The sequence below is a fragment of the Lutzomyia longipalpis genome, chromosome 3, assembly GCF_024334085.1.
Source record: "Lutzomyia longipalpis isolate SR_M1_2022 chromosome 3, ASM2433408v1".
Lineage (NCBI taxonomy): Eukaryota > Metazoa > Arthropoda > Insecta > Diptera > Psychodidae > Lutzomyia > Lutzomyia longipalpis.
The window spans coordinates 24,421,204-24,441,525 of record NC_074709.1 but is presented as its reverse complement, the minus strand read 5'-3'; the positions used below and the strand labels follow the sequence as shown (position 1 = coordinate 24,441,525).

At 34.8% G+C, this 20,322-nt stretch overlaps 3 protein-coding genes across 11 annotated transcripts in view; 2 read left to right on the top strand and 1 right to left on the bottom strand.

Annotated features, from left to right (window-relative positions):
* The window catches only part of LOC129792945 (beta-1,3-galactosyltransferase 5), a 1,144,668-nt gene that overhangs the window by 1,049,573 nt on the left and 74,773 nt on the right, over positions 1-20,322 (top strand). The window lies entirely within an intron of this gene.
* Positions 1-20,322, bottom strand: part of LOC129792924 (phosphoacetylglucosamine mutase) — a 137,243-nt gene that overhangs the window by 42,154 nt on the left and 74,767 nt on the right. The window lies entirely within an intron of this gene.
* The window catches only part of LOC129792942 (homeobox protein Meis1-like), a 36,721-nt gene that overhangs the window by 4,270 nt on the left and 12,129 nt on the right, over positions 1-20,322 (top strand). For 6 of the 7 annotated variants that reach the window (XM_055832400.1, XM_055832399.1, XM_055832398.1 and 3 more), the window contains exon 2: positions 18,851-19,258. In XM_055832400.1, the coding sequence (XP_055688375.1) occupies positions 19,161-19,258 (98 nt within the window). In that variant the 5' untranslated portion in view covers positions 18,851-19,160. The remainder of the gene's footprint in view (positions 1-18,850; positions 19,259-20,322) is intronic. The other variant, XM_055832395.1, reaches the window with a different exon arrangement.

Sequence of the window (20,322 nt, the reverse complement as noted above, 5' to 3'; positions counted from 1 at the left end):
GTGAAAGTTTAAAAACTAGGTCAAAGAATTTTTCATACTTTTTTATTTATCAAAAAAAAAAAAAATGACCAGAGTTCAATTTTTTGTTTGTTTGGAATTTTATGGTTTAAAAGGCAAAGCAATTTTGTGAATATTTTAAACTATATGTATTCCCCATGAAGAGATATTTAGTTGGAATTTTTCAGGGAATTCATTTTTCCAATATTTTTTTTCCTAGCGGTTAGTTGTGCTTCCAAACAAACAAAAAATTCTTATGAAAGTTTCGTTGTGTTGTGTTTTTTTGGGGTGGTTCACCAATCACATTTGAGAAATCTTTTGTGGCAATCTTTTCGTGCAAGAGTATATAATGAAAATTGACAAGATTCATATCCTGGGGAATCCTCATGCGGTGTTGAGAGAAAATTCACTTTTGTGGCAGAAAAACGGCGCATCGTTGAACGTTTTTCTACTTCGCATTTTCCTTCCTGTATTCGCATTGAACAAGTGGAAAAATTGGCAATGAGATGAAATCTCTCAATTTCACACCAAAACACCCACGCGAACGGGGATGGAGGTTGATTTCCTTAATTCACCGAATTGCAAGCGAGTGAAATGGCAAAAGGAGTGATGGTACAGGGTGTGTAGGAATTTCCGAGAAAGAAAGAGCAGAGAATATCCAAAGTATTTTGAATCGCTGCAAAACTTCTTTTTGGATATAAATAGAGAGTCTCTGAACACTGTAAATGCCCAAAAAAATATTTTAGTATTAATTTTTGAATGAATTGTTCCTGAGATGTTAAGCTTCCGGACATAGAGGCTTCCGGAAAAGCCTAAATTGTCCTTTAATAGGAAAATTATAGATAATTCTTATTCGCTGAATATTTTCTTTTGAATTATCATAGAGCCTTCTTAAAAGAACATAAAACAATTTTTAGGTAAAATTTTAAATGAACTATTCCTGAGATATTTAGCTTCCGGACAAAAATCCGGAAAAGTCTAAATTTTCCTTTAATAGACGTTCTGGAAAGGATCCTTTTAAACTTTCAACATTTTTTTTTTTTAGTATTCTGATGATCCCGAATGAGATTTCTATGTTAAAATTTTAAAAATCATTTAGAATTCTTTAAAATTTAGCTTCCGGACTATGTCAGTTAAACTTAAATCATAAAAAAACATCATTTTTGAAATAAAATCATTTTTTATTAATAAACTTTAATCTTGGGCCTAAAACGTTACATCCGGGAAGGATCAGACCGGAAGCTAGGGCAGCCAATCCAACAACATTTACATATCAAAGATCCATCAGCAAAGTTATTTGAGTACACCCTGTCCATTGGAATATACATATGTATAAGGAAACCCATGGCCCCATTGGGAATTTAATCATAATTCAACCAGAGACTCACGAGAAAAAGTTTCTTCATTCACGAGAAAAGAGCAGCTTTGGTGGTGAAAAGTGTGTGTGTTATGTACAGTACATACATAGTGTGGACAAAAAGCGATTGAGATAAGAAGGAATCTCATTGACTTGTTTACATCCCATCCTGCTTTTTGGGAGAAGTGAAAGGAAAAGAAGAAGATGAAAAAAAAAAGAAAATATTCCACTACAACCAAGAACGGAAGATTAATCCCACACAGAGTGGAGAATATTCAATTTTGCCACTCTGAAAAGAAAAATATCCCATGAATATATTTTTCTTTGCAAGTTGGGTGAAAAAAAAATCAACAATAAATTCACTTCTATTTTCTCCTTCACGACACACTTTTGTCGTTTGGGGCTTCGCCATCCTTTATGCCTTCAGTACACGAATGTTTAAATTGTAATACTATAACGGTGTGGAGGAGCTTTTCAGAAATAAACTACAATAAATTTTCATAGAGTTTTTCATCACCTTCCGCCCCCTTCCCCCACGTGGCAGTGTGGAATGTTTTCTTTCACGAATATTTTCTCGTCAAATCCAATTAACTCCAACTAAATGAAAACATTCATCGTTCTGAAGTGACATTTTAGCGTATATAGGAGAAAATGTTTTAGAACGTGTCTTTTCTGCGTCAAAACATCATTTTGTTGATTGATAACATTGCTCTGGAAGGAACTCAATTAATCTTGGAGATATGGTTCCTAAAATGGGATTCATTTATAGAATTTAAAGGAGAATTTAGTTAACAGAGTAATTATGAGTTTGAAAATAAATCTATAAATAAAATTTCGATCCCTACAAGGTCCGATTTAGACACAACAAATCTCTAAAAAATAATAAAATGTGTTATTAGGCTTTATTATTTCCTACGGGCAAGATTAAACGCTTAATTATCTGTTTTGATCAAATAATTCATTGTTTTATTTTATATTTAATTCTTTTTTTATAAAGTTTCTATTAGATTTAAGGAAAAAAAATTATCAAAATCGGACAAATTGATATTTTTTATTTAATGTTTCTTTATTTTTTATAGGCAGAAAAGATCGTATTTATCGAATTTACTTATCGCATATTAGAACATCCTCCCCCAAACTCCTCTAACTCATTTTTTTAATCCCTTCAACGAGTTAGCCTCCTCTCGCGCGCACGACAATTTTCCAAAAGAATTCGCGATGGGGTTAATTTTAGCATCCCTCAAATTAAATTATACGTCGTCGCACAAGAAAAAAAATGTAAGTAGAATGTAATAAAAATGGCAATAAAAACATCCTCACATTGAGCCATGAAAATGTCTGTCTTGCGGGGGGTCGATGGGAGATGATGTTTCATCACATATTACACCCAAACGAGAGCATAGCATCCACCCCATATTGAGACGAAAAAGAAATCACAGTGTCGCGAAATTATTTTCCCAGGATGGGTGTGAGAATGAAAATTCATCGGATATAGCGTCGATTACAATGATATTTGTGCGATAAGATGGTTTATTTATGATAAAAAGACGAGACCCCCATTGATTTTATGGTTTTATGGCCCTTTCTGAATTACACAACTTGCTCCCTTTTCGTCCCCACCAAACTCCCCGCTCTGCTCAAATGAAAGAGGACCCATATCGCAGGGGGTTGGAGGGTAAAGTTGAATTAGGGGAGCTTCACTACGCTGTAGCTTCAAAAAAGATTGCGCCGTCAACGGAGGAATTTATATAGATTTTAGTGAAGAATTTTTGGGAATTAAAGGTAAAAACTTTGGGATTAAACGTTCTCTAGAATGCCTTAAATTGGAATATAAAAAATCACGTAATAACTTTTTTTTAGGTAGGGCTTAAGTTTGTTAGGGGCAGTCTTTAAGGATCTTAATCATTTTAACGTTAGAACAGGCTGAATAGCGGCTTAATGCATTTTTAGCCTGACCTGACCTTAAAACTTAAGCCCGTTCTAAAAAAACTAAATTTTTGTATAAGAAACTGAAATCTAGCCTAAAAATTTGAGACCTAACTAAAAGAAATTAGCATAGCTAAAAAAATTTATGCTAGGTTTAAAAATCTTGACATACCTAGTATAAAAACTAGAGCCAGATTTAAGAAAACTTTTCTCTGGCTTAAGAAATCTAAATCTAAATCTAAGCCTGACTAAAGAAACTAACGTTTGACTTAAGAAACTTTTGTCGGAATTAGTAGGAAGTGATTTCATATATCCCGTGAAAATAGTTTATTTTTTTTCTTCAGGTTAAAGGAAGTAATACGCCCAAAAAATTCAAAAATTCTATTAAGCTGCAAAATTAGACTGAAAATTGAGACAAATAATACTTTGAAAGCTTCAAAAACTTCTTCAGAACATATTAGTCCAGGATTTTCTTCCAGAAAAAAAATTTTTTCTCCAAGGTATGTTGCGCTCAAAAATAATTTCCAAAATTTCATTTAAAGTTGCAAAATTTACTTCAAAACTTCAGAAATTAACAGAATAATATTTCGAATAGTAAAGTAGACCAAAAGATAAGCCAAAAACCAATCGCCCCTTGGCGGGAGGATACAAAAGCGAAAGCTTTGCGCTCTTTGCTTGGATGGCCCGGGGATGATGAAGACAAACTTTTGTATGTTTGAAAGCATTATAAAATGAACGACAAAGGTGCGGAAACAATGCACAATATTCTTCAAGAGTGTCACGCTGAAAAATTTTCTTCTTTTCCTGTTTTTTTTGCTCTCTTTACTTTCTCTCATGCCCAACAACTTCCTTGAACAGAGGTAGCAAAAAAGTCCAATTTATCTCTCATCATCACTACTATATGCTCTCTGATTTTTTTCCGCCCTCATTTTCATGTGTCTATGGCACCTTCAAGCAAAGCTGGGAAAATCTTCCGGAACTTTCATGGAATTTTTACTCTTCATTTTGATTTTTATGAGAGTACTACACATTGTACTATGTATACGTTGTGCAAACGAGAAAAGAGGAGGAAAATTTCAGGCCTATTCTTGTGACAGTTAAATAGGAGTTTTCTCTCGCTGTGAGGGCTTTTCACAAGCAGTGAGAATTTGTGTGTCAAATTGTGAGCTTTAAAAAAATATTGTGAGACATAGGAAAAATCAATTTTGATTACTCTGTGGTTGGTGTTTTGTGTTGTATTATGGCTGCACTGCTGGGAGTCTCGCAGACTTTTCTTTTTTTTTTGAGGAGGGTGAAAGCCGCACATTAACATCTTGTCTTTCATGAGATTTTTGTAGTTGAGGAGACAGTTATACGAGTCAGTTTTTTTTGTTCTTTAACCCCCAGCAGGGGGTGAAAGTACTCAACCCCTCTGACGCCTCTGACGCATAATAATTTAGAATTTTCATGATTATTGAAAAATTTTATTGGTCGTTTGGCGTGTTTGGGGGTCCCCTTAAAATTTCACGCTCGAACCTTTTCTTTCTCATAACATTCATACGGGGGGAAGGAGGGTGCGAGAGGGCGAGACGATGATGGGTTTTGTGTTTTTTGAGCAACCCCTTTCATGTGGCTCATAATCGCATTTTCATTTTCTGTTTATTTGATATAATTAGCATGATAACGTGTAGCAATTTGAATAGAATTCCCTTTAAGCTGGCATGCTGAGGCGCGCACACATACATGTGGCAGAGAGGGTAGGGCGGGAGGGAACCTTTTAGTGCGGAGAAGAGAACGCGCGCGTATCAGGAGGTAACCAGGAGGCCCTTTTTGCCACCCACACCTCACATGAAAAATTTTTCGTTCCAGCGATAAGAGGAGCTTTTGCAATTCGCGCGGGAAAATGAGCTCCTTTGTGCCTCAATGGTAATTCTTACGGAGCAGTTGGGGGTGAGAGGGTTCAAGCCAGAGTATACTCTCTCTCTCTAGAAGGTAGCCCCCAAAGGGGGGTGGATGGAAAAGGGGTCAAAGAACCACCTTCAGCGTTTGTATGATGTTAATACACACCATTGTGATTAGCATATGTGCAATTTCACAAGTGTCTATAACGCTCAAAATATCTCATTGTACGGTTAATATGGTGGAGAAGAACATATTCTATATACTTACAAACACACTGCCTGTGTAGAAGAGACTATTACGGAGGTGTTGGTTCAAATTTAATTTAATTATTTTCACATATATACACCTTTTTGTGACACCAACCCCCTTCTCTGCTCAACATATCGTTCCAGGGGTATTTAGTGAAAGTATGTTGCGACACTTGAGAGCCCTTTAATTAGTAATTATTTTCAACCAACATTCACTTTCAACCACTCAATTCGCAGCAGGGTGGAAAATGAAGAATTGCCTATGATGCGAGGATGGGGAGTTGATACCGCACACACTCCATTATTGGGCACCCCATGCTGGTATTCCGATTAATGAAGAACCCTTCGAATTTCCTCCCATCATCCTCCCTGAAACATATATAGGGGAACGTGGCCGAATTCGGATTTCTTAAGGCCTTTTTTAATCCACTTATACTTAAAACTGATAAAACTTTAAATGTAGAAAGTTATGGGAGTTAAAAAAGCATTAAATGGGCTTTAAAATTGTACTAAATTTAAGAATATTGCTTTTTATTTTATACAATTTGGACCTTTGGAGGTTCGAATTGGGCCACGTTCCCCTAACAAGTTTCTTTTTGGAACAATATTCTTTCAGTGGCTGCCAAGAAAGAGCAAGAAATAGGTCGAACAACCCTAAATTTTGAGATAGATTCTGATAAAAATCTTAAAAGTTTATTGTAAGATTTTGACAGATTGAGTTTTTAAATCGTTCCATCGTTGTTCTATAAAAGAAAAACAAAGAATAAGATGTTCCAGAAAACAGTCTGAACGAACATTAAAAGAATCCTGGAAAAGTAATTTTCTTTCAGAAACTCGTTTAAAAACAAAAATAAAATGTCAAAATATTTTAAGATTTTTACAAGACCAAAAATCTTTTAACTGACGATTTGTAAGGAAAGAAAAGAAAAGATTTGTATCAGAATCTACCGTTTTCTTAAAATTTTTCTTACAATTAGTTAAGAATATTGAATGAAAATGACAATTAAAGTTATTTCAAATTATTCTAGCAACGTTTCGGTCAACATTTTTGCCTTCTACAGGTCGTAAAGAATTTTAAAATTTACCAAAGCGTCGCGAAATATTAAAAAGCTGTGTCTTAAAGAAACACAGCAAAAATGTTTATTAATTAAGCAGGAAATCGTAAACGGATTTCCCTTTATTTTTTTAATTTATTTTCTTCAATGTTAATAACTAAGAAGGACCTTTAAGAAAATCTTTTTTTTAATTAATTAAAAGTGTTGCTCTTCTTATAATAATTTTCAAAAATTTCTTTTAATTCTGTATTTTTTATAAATTCTTTTGAGAATATTTCTAAAAAACTGATCAAAGAATTATTTTAATTCCTTGAAATAGATTAAATTACTTAAAAACTCATCGCTTTTTCTACTTTGGAAAACTCCAAAATTTCTTTTAAAGTTCTTCCGAAAGAAAATCCATATAAGAAAAATAAGAAAAAGATTGAGAAGCACTGAATTCGGGACATTTTCACGAATGTTGGGGGTGTTTTTGTGAAAAAGGGAGGACAATGGAATGAATGACGGGACGATGATACGATGATGGCAGTGTTGACGGAGGAGAACACACAAAGACATCATTCTCGCGCTCCAGACATTTTCTATCGATCCAACACAAATGTCCCATGAACTTTTGGTCCTCCCTCCATCCCTGTCTCGCACCCACAAGCTCTCAAGGCAATACTGCATGAGACATCCACCACACAGAGAAAATTCTGAGAAGCACAAAATAACAAAAAAAAAAGAAAAATGGGTGAGAAAAGCAAGTCGGGCAAAGAGAAAAGTCTTTAGATAGAGATGCTTCTTTTCATGAGGAGGGGTATGTGTATACCCGATGAATGTATCAACAGAAAATAAAATAAACGAGTGAATAATCATGGTTGAAAATTCTTGCGAAGAGATGTATGAAGAGAGAAAATCTTCTTGTGCAAAAGGAAAAAAAAATCAACATTCCATGACCTACAGTCTTTCACATACAACACCCTTCGAATTTTCTCCTCAAGAGAACTCACTCTGGGTCGATCGCAACCAAAGACAGTTTATTGACATCACTCCAACTCATTTCGCCAGTCAGTCATTCAATTGCTTTGACTATTCACCCAAATGAATACAAAATACTCAATTATTCCAATCTTGTGGAAATACTGGAGGTTTTTTTTCTGCTAAAATATTTCGCAAAATATCTCGTCTCACACCCAAATAGACTGCGAATGGGTTTGCTAAATTGATTTTCAATGCCCTCAATGCCCCATTTACATCACTTTCCGATTTTTATCCTTGAAGATAAATTTATGGCAGGTAGCCGAAAGTTTTAACCCTTCTCCCCCATTGTCTTTATGCAGTTCTTAACCTTCGCATTGCCATGAGGGGTAGGTGATGGACCTCATCAATCTATTGTTTTTTCCTCAATCTATTTTAAAATTAATTTTTGTTACTTTTAAATGGACAGAAATCTTCGTAGAGTTGTCCAAAAAATCAATAATTTAACATAAATTTTAATTTGTTTCTCTTTTCTCTTCCACACGAGGTTTGTTTAAAACTTTTCACTTGCAGAATAGGGGTTAATCAATTTTATTTTCTGTTTAATAAAGAATAAAATTTATAATATAAGTTCAATTAATCGCAAAATAAATATAGAAACTAGGATCGAATTCATGTCAAACCAACTTTGACAAATTAAAATTGATTGTCTTTAGAAAATAAGAGAGAAAAGTTTTAAACGAAGCTCAAATCAGCCTTTAAAAAGATTTCAAAATTAAGAATGTAAATTCTAATCAAACTTTAAACACTTTGAATACCATCTGGCATTCATTAGGCAATTCCTTTTGAATTTTCGTGAAAACTAATTAAATTTCCCATCACATTTGCACGTTTATTTCGTTCATAAAGTAGCACTCAGTGAGTAATTAAAATAATCTAATTACGTATCAATAAAGCAAAACGTTTGCACCTCTTGTTCTATCTATACTATCAGAAAATTGCCCCAATGAGGTGTGTGTGGTGTGAGGTAAAATAAAATGATAATTGCTCTATTTAGCAATACATCGTCGGGCAATATGATATCGTCTCTCAAAATTGTTTAGCTCATTGATAAGGAGAAGATGGTTTAGTAGGGGGTTTTATTGGAGGCAATGTGGTGTGGGGAATACGAAAAAAAAATAAGTGAAAAAGCAAGACGAAAAGTCAAAATACACAACAGGTAGTTAGAAGCACTTTAGGTCTCTCTTTTGCAATAAAATATACTACCAGGCGACTGCTTCAAACTCCTCCCGCATGTGGACTCTTGTGATTTTACGACGATGCCCTCCCCGGGCAAATAGATCGTAAAATGACGATGGAGACAATCTGATAAGGAATTTAGAAGCCACACAAATTTACCACACTCATCGACCTCACACTACCCATTGAAATCACTTCTTTTTTTTGGCTACAAATCCAACGAATTTTCTTCTCCTGAATTGAATGGGGGAAAAATCTCAATATTCCTAAAAAAAAAGAATTGGGCTTCAATGTTACATTATTAGGGGTTTTTATTTTCTTATTTAAATAATTAAGTGGAAATCTTTGGGGTGGTAGGGAGAGACGCAAATGTTATTCTAAACGTTTCCTTTTGTTGTGGGCTGAGAAACAAAAAAAAACATGCAAGGGGAAAAGCAATAAATCTCTCTGAATCCCAACTCAATTAAAGAGCAATCAAACATGGGATGAATAGGCTTAAAAAAAAACACATTGCCACATCCTTAATTTAAGAACTTCCCATTTTCTCTTCTTTTTGGGGAATTAATGGGGAATAATTCGTAAAATATGTTGCCTTTTTTATGAAATTTGTTAAGCATTCAAGGAAGTTCGAAGACAAGATTTGCTTTTTTTAATGAAAAAATGGTTATTTAAAGACTCCACGGGGTGTTTATCTGGGGAAAATATTTTGGTTTTTTAAACGAATCATCCCAAAAACCTAACAACTTAAAACCGAAGAAAAATCCAAAAACGTATTTAGGATTTTTTAATTTGATTTTAGTCCTTCTTTTTTGGGTTCAATTTACATACTACTTTTTACCTTGAATTTAGAACTGTTCGACTTCAATTTATTACTTTCGGTTTGATTTAATATTTTTATGTTTGAATTTATCATTTTTTAGGCTTAGACTTAATATAAATTTTCTTAGCGAATAATCCGAATATTTCCGAAGATTCGAATAATTTCGTCCAGTTGAACCCCCCTTGAAGACTTTCTTATTTAATGTAATTTATAGCATAAAAATGATTTGTTTTGAACTTTAAAATTATGCCTGAACCTTCTGAACTTTAAAGAGTTCTTTGGACCTTTCCTTGACTGTAATTGTGAACGAAATATATATTTTTTTTAATAATAATTACAACCTACAAAAAATCACAAAACAACTCAAAAGAAAGAACTTTATTATTCTAGAAGAATATCAGCTTAAATTTCTGAGAAAAGAAAAAAAAAGAATTTTCTTGTTTGAATTTCTTCAAGTGTGGCAGATTAGAAAATGTGGAGGGTGTTGGCAAATGCATTAAATTTGCAGCACAATTTTATCCAAAGAATCCTTGGAGGAATTTCACAGATAAAAAGACACACACACCCTGTGAGAAGTGGTGTGGCTTGAGTAAAAAAAACCCTCATGAGCTTCGGGAGGGAAAGTCAACGATGAAGTCAGCATGAAGAGATTTTGAAACATCTGGGGAATACTTTTCCAAGATGGAATCTCAATGCTTTGGCATCTCTCACGTCTTTTCGTCTAACACATTTCGGTGGATGTTTTTTTTTGCTTCTTCAGTTTTGATGCATTAAATTGGATTTTTAATAATTAATTTCCCTATTCTCGTCCATTTTTGCGCCACATGGACGTGAAAAAATGCCCCCTCGTGTGGCTCTGGAGAGATGGGCAAATCTCTGGATGGGGGGTATCCTACTACTACACGAGAGAGTCCTCTCACGGCGTGTCGCAATTTAAATAAAAATTTCAATTGCATGCGAATTGGTTGAATTGCGGGGGGTGTGGGTGGAATTTATACCATGAATAGAAACGCCTCATTAATTATTCACTTTGCTACGTCGAAGCTGTATGAAAGCCCGAGAAGAGAAAAGATATGGAATTAATTAAAAAAGATGACCCCAATTTCGGTGGCTATGCGAGGAATGTCCTGACAACTTGGCAGAGGATTGATGAAATTCCGCAGGAGAATACAGGAGGACAAAAAAAGGAAGGCACACAAAGTCTTCAAAACACATGTCACTCGTCCACTCCACCCACCCTCAAATTGTTACAAAGAAGAAACTCCATCAGACTCTTGGTCTCACCCAAATAGCAATATTTTCCCAAGTATTTACCCTCATCTCGTACGCCCAGAGTATTTTCCTTATGCGGAGGGGGGTCTCCTTCATTCGCTCTCTCTCTCTCTTTCGCTCACTTTGGTGTATTTTCCCTATATTAAAGGTAACATTTGCGTTTTATTGCAATTTCTTTCGTATGGTGCCTGTTTCGAGAGCTCCATGCCTCCATACCGTATATATACTTTTGCTCCTTCGCCAAACCATCGACACCCTCCCGCCCAAGAGATTTACTCACACACAGCCATACACCATTCATACCATCCGGGATGAGCCACAGAATCTGTCTGTGACTTTGTTTGGGTCGCAGCACAGTATTAAGGGGCACATCAGTTGAATTGTGATGCCCCACTAAAAAGAAATCACGAAAAATTGTAATTTGTTAAATCTAAGCTTCTTGGTAAAGTGGTTAGAGTGTCTGAGTCAAATTACAAAAACCTCCGGTTCGAGTTCTATGCTGGTCAATTTTTTTCTCAGTAAAAATCATTTCTTTATCTTGGATTTTGCTTTTTCTTACAATTTTTGGATCAATAAAAAACGGGTGAAAGCTCATAGGTTAGAAACTTCACGCATCAAGTTTTTCAATTCCTGGACAACAGGGGCGTGGTTTATGCATTTTGTTTTTAACCTGCTGGCCGCCAAGACCTTGGAGCTTCCTTAGAGCGCCAAGGTGGGGTCGTTGAACGACCCCAAGAAGAAAGTCGATTTTCTCATAAACTATAAAACCGGGAACTGTCGGGTCACTACCTTTAGACTCCTTATATAGTCCTCTTGCCCCTTGCATCACAAATTCGCCACCCGGAAACACGCAGAAGAAGATATTAGGGAAAAACATTTTTCACTCATTTTTCACACTTTCTTCGTGAGAAATTTACCACGAAGTTGACCGCAACTGCTATTTTTTTTCACTACTTCCCCACATTCCCCTCACTTTTTTTCACTACTTCCCCACATTCCCCTCACTTCCCGCAGCGTGATAAATGGCAATATTTCTCGAATATTCTTTATTGTTTTGCACATTTATATGCTTCTAATTATGTTTTATGTTGTTTATGTTACTTATTCGCGATAATTCTGACACTGAGATGGTAAAGTGAGAAAGTAAACACAACCCTTCAACCCCCTTCAATCATATGATTTATGATGTGACTAACTTCATTCTAAAAAATTTTCCGCAGCATGGCCGTTACACCAATTTTTGAATTCCCTTCTTCTACATTTTCCTTAATAACTTTTCTTGTGGTGGACGGATTGAGCTGAAATTTTTACACAACCTTCTCAGATAACCAAAGAACTTATTTCCAAAAGATGGGAATGGTATCTTTTATATTTATTAAGTTATAGCACGAAATATAGGGCTGGGGTCGTTCAACGACCCCGCTTGGCGGCCTAGAGGTTAATTTATCATTGCTAAATATTTCCAACTGATCTTTGTAAAAATTGATTTTTTATTGAACATTTTAGAGATGTTCTAAACATTTTTTATGTCTGGTTCATTAACCCTTGGAGGATCGAGGTTTCCTACCTCAAAACTTTGACCTTAAATTCCTCTGAAAAAGAAAATGTTTTTCAAAATTTTCTTTCAACGATTTTAAAGTATTTGAACTTTCCTACACAAAAATGTAAAACATATCATGAAATGTTAAATAGATTTTAATTCTGTGGCGATTGAAAGGATTTGAATTTGCCACCGTGGCCAGCAAAATGAATAAAACCCTTTTTAAACTTTTGTTAAGAAGTCTGTGTGGTTTTAGAAATGATTCTAAACATTCTAAAACATAAAATACCTCGCAAGCTATCAATTCAAAATCCGCAATTAATATTAGATTCCTCAACATGATTGCCTATTTTTTCCGGTGGTTTTGGCACAATAATCTCCGGAGATGAAGGAAGCAAAAAAGGTACAAAAATAGTTAACACTGAATGCCCTGCTGAATATCCCCTATTCACAATTCTATGAGTTTTTGTCCCATCCCTTATAGTTGGTGGTTGTATCACGCAAACGGGACAAATTACAATTTAGCAGAATGAAAAGCCGGGCGGCAAAAAGTCGTGGATGTGTTAGCCTACATCCTCCCATCTGTCTAAACTACATAGAATGTTGTCTATGTTGAGATTTTTTGTTGTTTTATATTTTTAAATATTCTCACTTTTTCACACAATTCCTCTTTGCCTCAAATTGGGATTTTATTTGAATTTTCTCATTCAAATAAAAAGAGAAGAAGGAGAAAAAAGTTTGGGGGGAAGAGTACATCATCATTAGAAAATTATGAGTTGAAGGAACAAAGTCTTCAGGCCACACGTAGAACCATGTTGGGAGTTATGAGGGATGAAGGAATAAAATGCAGTATATATGCGAGAAGGATGAGAATGGTGGGTTTTGTGTGTTATATTAAATTCACCCAAAAGGCATGCAGCATGTGCTTTTAATATGATTTTTACGCCGAAATTTGATTTAATACTTTTATTTATTTTCATACATTCTCTCTCTCCGGGCTACCCTCTTGTGTGCCACCACCAAAATACACTCAACAATTTTCTGCACGAGTGTTTTCTTTCTTCTTTTCTCCGCAGCATCCTCCGCGTGTGGCTTTTCCAAACCACCCCCCCATTCCCACCCATTTTTCCATTTTGTACAAAAGAGGCGAAAGTGCTGAAAGAGAATTCTAGTGGGAAATCTTTGCTTGTTTGTTTATCTTCAAATTTATTCTGTGGCAATTGGATACAACATGAGAGAAAGTAGTGGTGGTGGATGAAGAAGAGAAAGCTGTGGGCACAAAAATAATGAAGAAGAATGAAATTTTATCCATTTGAGATGCAATTAAACTTTTCTGCTAATTTTCTTTTAATGACATTTATGGTAATTTATCATTTTTGGACTAGGACACATATAAATAAATTTCTTTCAGCAATGTGAATTTAATTTAATTTCCTGAAGATAAAGTGTGGGTGGAGGTAGTGCTAAAGGACATTTTCTTGTCAATTTTTGAAAGGGTTTTAATTGTGATAAATTCATTGAAATGAATTGTAATTTTCAATGATTTTCTTTCAAATATTTTTGCAAAAAGAACTTACTCCAAGGCAACAATTTCTCTCTTTTTTCGCTAGAAAAGTGAAGGAAATGAGAAAGAATGAGATTTTTGATCCCTTTTGGTATTTAATTTGACGATGAAACGACGTTGAAGAATTCATCAATTTGATTTGTTTAGCAAATATTCAGCAAATATCAATCTTATGGGTTTAATAAACCTTTTTCTTGTGGAATTTGAATTGAGGAACATTCCATAGCTTAATAAGAGGATTCTACAAATACATACATAGAAGGAAGTCTACTGTATATACAGTTTATTTTATGCAAACAACATAAAGAAACCTTCCGGATGAAAGAACTTCTTTCTCATTTTCTATAAGTTATACGAAAACGCAAACATTCGGTGCAATGTGTGGCGAGAGGGAGGAGGGTGGAACAATAGATAAAATTCCAACATGAGAAGTTAACTGCGAAAACTTTCAAATTTCCTCCCAACTCAATGAATGGTGAAAATTGCAAAACGGATATTGGTGGAATTTTCTTGAAAAAGCGGAAGTATGGTGGAAAAGTCTCGCGCACATGATGCATCGTAGAGAGAGAGGAGAGAAATCCAATAAAATTGGCAAAATATCTCACACATGTCTTTTATTTGTAGGAATACAATCCTATATGTAATATTTTTCTTGGCAAAAGAGGAAATGGAATTGTGGCTGGAAAATCGAAGGGTGATGATTTCTCACACCACTCCCCTCTCCTAAAAAAGCCAAAAATTCTCCTTCTCACACCATTGTTGGGGAAAGTTTGTGTTGGACAAGTTTTCAGGCTATGTTGAACCCTTTTGTTGGGCCACCCCCGTATACACACAGACACTTTCTTTGAATTTCCTTTCATTCATGGGGAGTGAGACACTCCGACGCGTCATTTGATAGAACTTTTAGCTGAGCTTTCATCCCCAGAGATTCAAATTTCCCAATATGTTTGCTAAAATCGACAGAGTTAGGGGTAGTTTGGGTTTGTAGATAGGAGATTAAGGATTTATTAATTTTTCTTAGAATTTATTTGTAACTTTGTATGGATGAAAATCACTACTTAGTCTGGCCATTTCCGTATTTCAAGCTAGGCTTAAGTTTCTTAAGCCAAAACTAGTTTTTAGGCAGTGTTTCAAGTGTTTTAAGGTTAGATTTTTAAGATTCAAACGTTAGAATAGGCTGAATTCAAAGCCAATTGAATCAACTTTAAGAAAACTTAAGTACGGTCTAAAGACGAAAAAATTGGGGTTTAAAAGCTTAGGCATAAATTAAAAACTAGAGTCTGATTTAAATAAAAACTTAAGTCTAGCCCAGATCTAGTCTATAAAACTTAGTCCTGACTTAAAAAACTAAGTCCTAACTTTAAAAACTTATTCCTAATGTAAAATACTAAAACCTAAAAAAACCTAAAACTGATTAGATAGCCTTAAGCTAGACTTAATAGAGAATTTCTTCCCATATTTGATTATTTTTGGTCATCTAAGACTTCATTTGTTACTATTCTCATTTCATTCTACTTTTGTCGGTGTTATGTTCTTCAAACCCTTAATCTCTTAACTATCTTCCCAACGAATCTGTTGTGCATGAATTGGAGAAACTGCCTAAAATTCCCTTGAAACATCTGCCTCAAAAGATGCTTCGCATTTGAGGATGATGAGATGAAAAAGGAAATGAGACACTTTTCCCGACCATTCGCAATCCCCTCGTATTGGACACTGTTTGATCCTTTTCCCATATTATAAGGGTTGGCTTATATACACACAGCACTTTCTTCCTCAATTGAGCTCACGAATGGATTTGGAGAGTGTCAAAGTTCAATCAGATGGTCAAACTTTGGTATGGTCACCCACCCACAAAATTATCCCCCAAAATTCCCATCAAATTTCCTTTATATTGGAGTGAAATATCACACTAAATGGGTGATAATTGATTAATTTCGTCACACATATACTTGAATTTCATTCAAAGATTCTTATTCTAACTCCTTAAACCCTCTTGCAATTTTCGATCCAACTTTAATCCTTTCTCTAAATGTTTGAAAAATAAATATTTGTAGGAATAAGAAAAAAATCAGAATCATTGCGGATTTTCAACCTTCTTGTGGCAATAACAAAAAAAAACTTTTATCCACGTACAAGAAAATCCTACCGGAAAGCGTCCTGCTATATGTATTATTAAATGCGACCGCAAACGTGGCAAAAAAAATGGAGAAAACATCGACGCTAAACATCCTCAAAGTATCACAAGATTTGATCATTTTTGTATAGCAGTTTTGCGGTATTATAGCTCCTCTCTTGTGCCCCCTGCCCCCATAAAGTCAGCCCCTAAAACTTTGCCGAAGCAAACTCTTCTTGTAATTCTCAGCACTGCTTTTCGGTGTGCCATCATACACCCCTAAGAGAATCCTCTTGGAGAATATTAATATTGTCAAAGCTTTCGCGCGACAAACAAACATTTTTTTCAGCTCCACATGAAGAGCATTTTCTGCAGCGAATTTTTTTCTCACAGGGGAATTTCTCAGGGGTTTATAACTACTGGGTTTTTATGGATTCTGTCCTCCAAGTTGCCTATTTGTTTCTTTATCTTTGATTTACATCAATGACTCTTGAAGTGTGATTTTCAGAGATAATTTATTACTAGGTCAGTTAATTTTGTAATTAATTGGATAGCTAAATTAGCCAATAGATGGCGCTGGTTCTTAAAAAAAAAGATCAATTTTAGCAAGGAAAATTTACGAAAAAATATTTTAATGAATTTTCTTCATGAGAAATCATGAGAAACATTCTCTTAATCATTTTCTGTTGATGGAAAATTAATTTTAATTAGTTAATTTTAATTTTATTAAAAATATTGGCCCTCTAGTGGCAAAATTACAAGAAAAAAATAAGAAAATTCTCAATATTCTTTAGAATGAAAAACAATTTACATTGTTACGTGAAATTCTTACTGGCTTAAAAGAAATGTTTTTGGTTCAGCTAAATATTTCGGCTGACCCAAAAAGGTATTTCTAACCTAAAAATCATTTTTCTTACAACTTCAATCATATTTATTTCTTTTCTTATTCTTTTTTTAATTCCAATGTCGTTAAACCAATTCGGAAAGAAGGTTTTTATGTTCATTTTAAAGTACAATTTCTGTAAAAATCGTAAAAAAAAAACTTTCCAGCGACGTTTTGATTTTTATCAAAGGTTCGTATTTTTCCCATTTTCACCACCAAAACAATTTTCAATCAATATCCCTCAAAATTAACACTGATAAACCTTCTTCTAAAGTGAGTTGTTTTCGCTTCTGTTTGTGAAATTCACACCGAAGGGGTTTTAAATATTCATACTTGTTGGGACTTTTTTGGCTGAATTTTTTCCACGTCATTCTCTCCGCATACGAGATACTGATGGTGCGGGGGGCACAAAATCCACCCACTTGAGTCCCATTTTGAGAATACAGCCCCATCCTACCCATTCGCCGTTCCCCAACCCTCCGTGACTGAAACTTTGGCCGAAAAAGAACAATTTTGTGTGCATAAAACACGAAGTATGGGGTGGTGCAAAAAAAACTCACGCGACTGGTGAGAAAATCTCGTGGAAAATTTTGTGATTTTGAGAGTCACTATATGGATGAAAACACATTAAAGTCTCCCGCCCGCCCCCATCTACTCTTTAAACTTTTAGCCCTGGCGAGAATCTTTGCATTTTGAAGCAAAATTCCATTCTTGCGCGATTTGGAATTAATCAAGAAGGTCGTTGTGCTTCAAAATATGGTGCGGAGTGTCCAAAAGAGACACCCCTCACAGTATTTCTTGAGTATTTGGGGGGTTGATGGAAATAATTAATGAAGAAATTCCATGCAGAAATGAAATCATCCACTCCATCAGATGCTAAATGACGAACAATCAGACTGCGATGGAAAGTCACGAAAAAGCAATTACGTTGAGAGACAATCGAAATTCACGTCAATTTTGTGATGAGTGCAGGTGATTCCGACAGGGGAGTAGGGGATGCTCGCGTTACTCAACTCATGGTTCATTGGTTGGGCTTTTCCTCAATGACGATGAGGGGTGTGAGAGAGCATTGCCAAAAGGATCTCTTGGAAATTGTTGAAGAAGAAAAAAATTAAAGAAAGAACCGTCAGAACATTGAAAAATTAAAAATAAATTGATTGAATTTCTTGTTCTTTTCAATGTGTCATTCTATTATTGAAACTAATTAATTTCAGTTGTAATACTTTAGTATTTTTGAGTGTTTTAAATTGTTATTATTTCAATGAATAAACTCTATCAATTTAGCTGAAAAATCTTTTGAAATAACTAATTTATCCTGTTAAAAAAGTCTTTTCGTTGATTGCTTCTGTAATCAACGTTGGAGTCATTGGCTTCTTAGAGAGTACCTTTAAAAATTCCAAAAGAACCTTTATTATATTTTCTTTAAATTTTTAAATAAATCCTTTTACAATTAAACGAACAAAAAAAAATATGAGAAGAATAATTAAAAAAAAAAACAATAAAGCGATATTCCAATTCGAGGAAAATTCATTTTCTCCATCATATCCAATGTTGCAATAAAATAAATTTGATCATGCGGCATTTAATTTGAAGTTGAGGAAGCATCCCCCGGAATTGTGCTTGCAATGTCGAATTTGCTGCAACATTTGGTTCTTCATTCCTCTATTTTCATTCTTTTTGCCTAGGGGGGCGAATTTTCTGTGGGGACACTGAGAGAAAGCGAGAAATTCACTAAAATGCAGTACAGCGTGAGAATTTGTTGGGTAAAATTCGCTGATCCATCGTGATTTTTTTTTCATTGAAACTCTCTGCACTTGTTCCTCATTTTTCTGCCAAAATGTGTGACTTTTCCTCACCAGTCGAAAAGTTCTTTCTCCTTGCACATTCGTCGCTCATCTCCTGATATATCTGTACATATGCTGCTATATATCCCTTTATGTGGATATATTATGTCACATTTTATCATACGAATACTCTGCCTTTTTGTGTTTCCAGCAGAGAAAGAAAGAGAGAGAGCTATAAAATGTCCGGAGAAGCGCTACGACGGTTACCAACGTCTTCAGAATAACTCTGAGTGAGGAGATTGTGTCCTCTAACTCCTTGCGAGTGTTCTCACTGTGTCGTCCGAATTCCATACCCCCTCTGTTCCTTACACAACCACCCCCACTCATCCCCCGTAGAGGATTCTGTGCAGAGAGCTGGAATCGTGGAGTCAGCAGAGGTCACCCCTTTCCTCCGTGAGCAACATCCACCCCATCAGCCATCGCACACATCTTCCTGAGACTCCCCCCGTGGTGGCCACAAAATGCAGGAGAACAGCATCACAGCGTCAGCAGTGATGGCACCGAATGCAAATGGAATTGATCAAGCACAATTCGAGGCAGACAAACGTGCTGTCTACAAGTGAGTTTATAATAATACTTGCTTATATGCCAAGGAATCGTTACAAATCACACTTTAGTCACTTTTGCGCATCAACGCTCCTTCACGCGCCACATATTTCGCACCAATCATGATGGTTTTCTAATATATATTGCGAATTCCACATTGAAAATGAATTAAAGTTGATCCAAAAATTTTGGTGGGAAATTCTAGATTAGAGATTTAAAAATAAATTATGGATGAAGTAAATTTTTTTTTTAGCAATATTGGACTTCGGTCAATTTTCAGTAGCCTGAGGAAGGAGAAATAAAGCTCCGAAACGTAGCAAAAATAATAAACAAGGGATTTCTAAAAAAAAAAGTCAGATCCCGCATTTGACTCCCTAAAATTTTTTTATGTCTAAGGTGAACAGGGGTGTAGCCTGGAATTATTCTTGAGGACGTTATTACAAAAAAAAAATAATCAAAAGGACCCTAGGAATGAATTTAAAAATGTCTTAGGAATCGCGGATTATGATTTTGTGGTTACTTATTCATAATTAAGGGTTTTTGTATTCGAATTAGAAACTTTTGAGGATTGATTTTTGAAATTCTAACGATTATCGCTCATTTTTTAATATTTGACAAACATTTACAGTTTTTTTTCTAACGTTTGTAGTTCCATCTTCAATATTGAAGTTTTTAATTTCTAATTGACGTTTCCTTTCGATTGTTTGACAATCTTTTTCTAACGTTTGTTCATTCTTTTCTAAAGTTTTTAAGCTTATTTCTAACATTTGACATTCCGTTCAAAGTTTTGTTCTTCCAGTTCTAACAGATAAGTTTTCTTTTCTTTTTCATTGTTTTAAAAAGTTATGACGTTTCTTTTTCAACGTTTGTTGTATTTTCTCTAATATTTAACGTTTCTTTTCTATTTTTTCAGTTTTTTCTTTTTTAACATTTCACGTTTTCTTTTAAACGCTTGATATATTTTTCTAACATTTATCAATTTTTTCTAAAGTTTTTTCCTACATTTGACGTTCCTTTCAAACGTCCTGAATTTCCTTTTTCTAACGTTTGACATTTATAACGTTGGATGTTATATCC